The following is a 6,252-nucleotide window of genomic DNA, read 5'->3' on the forward strand; positions in this document are numbered from 1 at the left end:
GCGTGTCGACGTGTGTCGGGGTGTATAGCGGCGTGTAGACGTGTGTCGCGGTGTATAGCGGCGTGTAGACGTGTGTCGCGGTGTATAGCGGCGTGTAGACGTGTGTCGCGGTGTATAGCGGCGTGTAGACGTGTGTCGCGGTGTATAGCGGCGTGTCGACGTGTGTCGCGGTGTAAAGCGGCGTGTCGACGTGTGTCGCGGTGTATAGCAGGGTGTCGACGTGTGTCGCGGTGTATAGCGGCGTGTAGACGTGTGTCGCGGTGTACAGCGGCGTGTCGCGGTGTATAGCGGCGTGTAGACGTGTGCCGCGGTGTATAGCGGCGTGTCGACGTGTGTTGCGCCGTATAGCGGCGTGTCGACGTGTGTTGGGGTGTATAGCGTCGTGTCGACGTGTGTTGGGGTGTATAGCGGCGTGTCGACGTGTGTTGGGGTGTATAGCGGCGTGTCGACGTGTGTGTGTGTAGGTAATGTGGTAGGTAACTATGTGTGTGTGTGTGTGTGTGTAGGTAATGTGGTTCTAATGTCTCCCTCTTTGATGCTAATGTGTTCCAGTTATTAAACCTCTCTTTGTTTTTTCTTTAATGACATCACAGTCTGTCTGCAGAACGATCCTGTCATTACATCTGTCAGATCAATCACACACACACACACATAGTTTTGTGTTGTTTTTGTTGATTACTATTTATTAGCATTTACTCACCCTTTAAGTGCTGACACCTGTGGATACTCAACACACACACACACACATGCATTTCCATGCGCGTACATAGGCACGTGCACACACACACACACACACACACAGCTGGGAATGGACACTCAGATTTAAGAATTGCAGTTCATTTAAAGTGCTAAAACATTTACAGACACAGAAAAGGGGGAGGGGGGCAGTAGCCAGGGTTTAGTTTCTATTTATTTTTATTGTATTTTCTGTGTGTGTGTGTGTGTGTGTGTGTGTGTCTTCATTAGCATGTGGTGCTGATTTGTCGCTACATGAGAGAGATTCACGAACGACGACTTCTAAGAAACTGATTCAGTCACACATGCTAACACTGCTAGCGCCCAATGCACAGTTAGCACTATCCGAGGCTTCCATTCAGCAAAGTGTGTGTGTGTGTGTGTTTGTGTGTGTGTGTGATGGGGGCTCCTGACCCTCTAAACTACAGAACAGAGTAAATAAACAGGAGAGGATTTAGGACCCGGACGAAGTTGTTTGACATGTGAAGAGTGCAGGGCTTGATGGCCTCTTGGATCATATATCACACACACACACACACATGTGTAACACAGCACGTGTGTTATTGTTAATGTCATTATAATGACTCGAGACGTATATTTACAGCGTGTCTGAGCTGTCGACCCTCTACACACAAACCTCTGTGTCTGTCAGCTTCAGACCTGTGTGTGTGTGTGTGTGCGCTATCTGTGTGTGTGTGTGTGTGCTGTGGTTGTGTGTGTGCGGTGTGTGTAGCTTTATTCTCATCGGCCTGGCCAATCAAAACAGTTTGTTCATTTTAGCAACAAACGTCGTAGAATTTTCATGTTGATGTAAAGAAAAGGCCAAATATTTACACCAAGTGGCAACTGACTGCTGCACACACACACACACACACACACAGTCTATCTCTCTCCTAGCACACAGCGGTTCTCCCTCATGCTGCCTTATGCTGATGATGATGTCATAGCGTTCGTTTCAGCCCCGCCGCTTGCCCCGCCCCCTCGGCAGACCTGCAGACTCGTTAATAATCGCGCGTTAATCCCGGTGCGAGGATGGGCGGAGTCTCCACACGTGAAGTGTTTACAGTGTTATCGTCCTCACTGTGGTGTGTGGTGTTTATAGAGTGGAGGATTGCGTGAGAACGCACACACACACACACACACACACAGGGAGCCAACACTAGCAACACCGCAACCTCAGAAATGTTCATACAAAAGCAGTGTTGTCTAGAGAGATGGTGTGTGTGTGTGTGTGTGTGTGTGTGTGAAAATGAGTAGATTTGGGAAAAGCTGATTTCATCAAAGTCATTTTCTGTTGTCTTCATTTACCTCACACACTCACACACACACACACACACCCTAACCCAGATTCTGAGCAACATTTCTTAGTGTAATGAAGATCCTCTCAGTCCTGCTGTATGGAAAAGATCCTAAAACTTAAATCACATGAAACTCGAGTAACGTGCTAACTCTCTGTCTGCATGTCTGTCCATTTGTCTTCACATCTGTCCACTCATCTGCCTGTCTGCTGACTTGTCTTCCCACTTGTCCTATTGTATGTCCCCTTATCTGCCCTCTTGTCCTCTTGGCTACTCATTTATTAGCTCATCCACTCAACTCCCTACCTGTCTCTCTAATCTGTCCCCTCATCTACCCTATGCCTCTCCGTCTGCCTACTTGTCTACCACGATTTCCGTCTTCTTGTCTACCATTCTCTCAACCTGTACACCGCTCTTTTCTACTACTTATTCACCTGTTTGTCTGCGTGTTTGTCCACTCATTTATGTGTCTCACATCTTTACCACCTGTACTCTATACACACCAAATAGCTTCAGCAGTAAGACGTGTTCAGTGCAGTTTTTAAATAGTGTTGACTTGATTTACATCATTGGGCCACACCCATCATCAGTTCTCATGGAGACAGTATGAACGAGACATCATGATTTCACCGTCTGTCTTACAGAATCACCTGGAAATGGAAAGAGGACGGGAGAGAGAAAGAAAGGTATTTTATACTTTTATTCACTGAGGGGATCATTCATATTCTACTGTTTGTACTAACTCAGATTCCGAGCAACATTTCTTAGTGTAATGAAGATCCTCTCAGTCCTGCTGTATGGAAAAGATCCTAAAACTTAAATCACATGAAACTCGAGTAACGTGCTAACTCTCTGTCTGCATGTCTGTCCATTTGTCTTCACCTCTGTCCATCCATCTGCCTGTCTGTTCACTCATCTACCTGTGTGTCCATTTGTCTACACGTCTGTCCACTCGTCTGCCTGTCTGCTGACTTGTCTTCCCTCTTGTCCTGTTGTATGTCCCCTTATCTGCTCGCTTGTGTCTGTCCCCTTGTCTACTCATTTATTAGCTCATCCACTCAACTCCCTACTTGTCTCTCTGCTCAGGCATCTTTCTGTCTACCCGTTTGTCCTGCCATCTGTCCCCTCATCCACCCTATGCCTCTCCATCTGCCTACTTGTCTACCACGATTTCCGTCTTCTTGTCTACCATTTTCTCAACCTGTACACCACTCTTTTCTACTACTTATTCACCTGTTTGTCTTCACATCTGCGTGTTTGTCCACTCATGTATGTGTCTCACATCTTTACCACTTGTACATATAGACACCAAATAGCTTCAGCAGTAAGACGTGTTCAGTGCAGTTTTTAAATAGTGTTGACTTGATTTACATCATTGGGCCACACCCATCATCAGTTCTCATGGAGACAGTATGAACGTGATGTCATGATTTCACCGTCTCTCTTACAGAATCACCTGGAAATGGAAAGAGGACGGGAGAGAGAAGGAAAGGTATTTTCCACTTTTATTTACTGAGGGGATCATTCATATTCTACTGTTTATTTTACAGATAATTAATTATTAACTACTGATTTTTTTCTGCTCCCCTGCAGGTAAAAAAGGGCCACCTGGTGCTCCAGGGCCTCCAGGACCTCCCGGCCCTCAGGGGCCCCCAGGAATACCGGGAATCCCAGGAATCCCAGGAAGCAATGCAATGGGTCCACCAGGACCCCCAGGACCTGTTGGACCTCCAGGACCTCAGGGACCACCTGGAGCTCAGGGGACACCAGGTAACACATACACACATCAGCAAACATATCTGCAATCATAAAATGTGGGAAAATCTAATTACATAAAGAGAAAAAACACCACTGATGCTTGGTGGAGCAGCTGCACAACTGTCATACTGTGTGTGTGTGTGTCTGTGTGTGTGTGTGTGTGTAGGTGGTGGTGAAAGAAGCAGGTTCAGAGACACACAGGTATGATATTTTTTATTTTAATTGAGACGAGCCATTTACACTCCCAGACATTCTGTTACTTGTGTGTGAACTTTGCAGTCGCATGTTTAAAGTGTGTGTGTGTGTGTGTTTACAGCCAGCCGTGGCACACCTCCAGGGTCAGGAGACAACCATCCAGGTGAAAGAAGGTAAGAGTTAAAACATGAAGATTAGATGAACCCTTCATCAGATTATCACACACACCAGCTAGCAAGAGCAGCGCTAGTCATGTAGCGAGTTAGTTGGTCCAGTTTTATGTGTCTGTATGTGTGTGTGTGTGAATGTGTGTTATTCTGCCGGATGGTTGATTAGTGACGGCTGTCTCTCTGTGTGAGATCTCTCCGAAGGTGTCCTGAAGAACTGGAAGACCATCGCTATGCACCAGCGCGTCTTTAAGATGCACTCGCGCTCTGGAGAGCTGGAGGTGCTGCAGGATGGGACGTACTTCATTTATAGTCAGGTAGAAGTGAGTACAGTCCCTGGACTAGCTCCATTTCCCACACACACACAGTACTTAAGAATTATTGGCACCTTTCATGAAGATCCATAACTGAAGTGTGAAAGTGGCAGGACGTTTTGGTGTAAAACCTGGAGGTTGTGATTCGGCTGTAGATAAACAGGAAGCTTCAGCAAGACCAACAGAGCTGGTGGTTAGAGATGCCAAGATCACAGAACCTGAAGGGTGCCATTAATTCTTGAGTTGACTGTACACATACAATATCATAAATAGTCTGGTGTGTAGTGATACTGTATACTCTAATTTCCTACTGGTGTCTTCTACGTGTTTTTGCTGTGTGTGCATGTGTGCAGGTGTACTTCCTGAACTTCACAGACATCGCGAGTTACGAGGTGATGATTGATAAGGACCCGTTCCTCCGCTGCACGCGCAGCATCGAGACCGGACAGCGCAAGTTTAACACCTGCTACACCGCTGGTGTGTGTTGGCTCCGCGCCAGACAGAGGATCTCCATCCGCATGGTGTATGACGACACCTCCATCTCCATGACCAACCACACCACCTTCCTCGGAAGTATCCGCCTCGGAGAGGCCCCGCCCACCGGACACAGATGAGCCAGTCAGATTGAGGACGGACCGCTCGTGGGATTTGTCTGGGCACACTTAAAAGACGACTAAAACCTGCTGGCTCATTGACTCCGCCCCTAAACCATACATAAGTCAATCAGTTCACCATCTCCGTCTACCAGTTATCACTGAGGCTACGTTCACAGAATTGAACAACGTAGCTTGTAACATGAACGTAGCCCAAAGGCAGATCAAATTGAACTCAGACACTAAATAGAAACTAAAAATTCCAAGCCTATCAGTTCACTCCTCATTAACCAAAACCCCAAAGAGCAGCAACTGCCCATAAGCATCTCTTAAACTCCACCCACCAGCCCATTTAGACAAGATGAAGGCTCCGCCCACAGCAATTCTCAAGGTGTACAAAAGGTGTAGCTTAGCCAGACAAGCTAATTCAGCCTGTTCACAGGATACACCTGTAGATACTTACCTTCTGTCAATCAGCTTGATGGATACTTAAATTTGAGCTGATTGATGTCAAACTCCTGAACCACCAAACTCATATATCGAGCATAGAAGCCCCACCCCCATGGGTTACTCCTAATCCATTACCTGAGACTCCGTCCACTTTAAGAGCTGGCATTAATGGCCGATCTGCTTCTGTTCGATATCACATCCGCGACTATCAGATACCCAATCATATGGATCAGTGATGAAAGGTCACATGATTGAACTCAGCCAGGTCCACTCAAGAGTGTGAGTTAAAACAGAGAGAGAGAGAAACTCTGGGGGGTAAATGCAAAGGAGACGTTTTGTTACAGGAAACAAGACACACAAAATTAACACACACAGCATGAACCTATACATGCGCACACAGAATAAATGCATGCACACACACACAAACACACACACATTTACATATGTACAGTTTGACTGCAAAACACAATAAACACCATTTTATGACTTTTCACTCACTCCAAAATTGTCTATAATGAAATTTAACATAAAAAACTTCTTCTTCTTTTAGAAGCTTTGAACTTACATATTTTTGGGAAAAGCACAACTGTAAGTGTCTGCATTACAGAGCAACACGTACATAAATCACATCACATCTCTCTGTCACATAATCAGGGAAGTGAAACTACAGATGGGAAAGTCAGCAGCTGCTGTGAGTGAACTTAATGAGTTTGATTTAATTGTGGAGAATGTTGAAGGGTAG

The 6,252-nt window shown here is 46.0% G+C and overlaps 1 protein-coding gene across 3 annotated transcripts in view; it reads left to right on the plus strand.

The window, feature by feature from the left end:
* eda (ectodysplasin A) overlaps positions 1 to 5,767 on the plus strand; it is a 24,075-nt gene extending 18,308 nt beyond the window's left edge. Inside the window, exons 3-9 of one of the 3 annotated variants that reach the window (XM_053484807.1) lie at positions 2,678 to 2,719; positions 3,484 to 3,525; positions 3,627 to 3,803; positions 3,958 to 3,992; positions 4,108 to 4,159; positions 4,346 to 4,476; positions 4,821 to 5,767. In XM_053484807.1, coding sequence (XP_053340782.1) covers positions 2,678 to 2,719; positions 3,484 to 3,525; positions 3,627 to 3,803; positions 3,958 to 3,992; positions 4,108 to 4,159; positions 4,346 to 4,476; positions 4,821 to 5,081 — 740 coding nt within the window. In that variant the 3' untranslated portion in view covers positions 5,082 to 5,767. The remainder of the gene's footprint in view (positions 1 to 2,677; positions 2,720 to 3,483; positions 3,526 to 3,626; positions 3,804 to 3,957; positions 3,993 to 4,107; positions 4,160 to 4,345; positions 4,477 to 4,820) is intronic. The other 2 variants (XM_053484808.1, XM_053484809.1) reach the window with 2 other exon arrangements.
* Positions 5,768 to 6,252: the final 485 nt, after the last annotated feature.

This window comes from Clarias gariepinus, chromosome 24 (genome assembly GCF_024256425.1).
Source record: "Clarias gariepinus isolate MV-2021 ecotype Netherlands chromosome 24, CGAR_prim_01v2, whole genome shotgun sequence".
NCBI lineage: Eukaryota > Metazoa > Chordata > Actinopteri > Siluriformes > Clariidae > Clarias > Clarias gariepinus.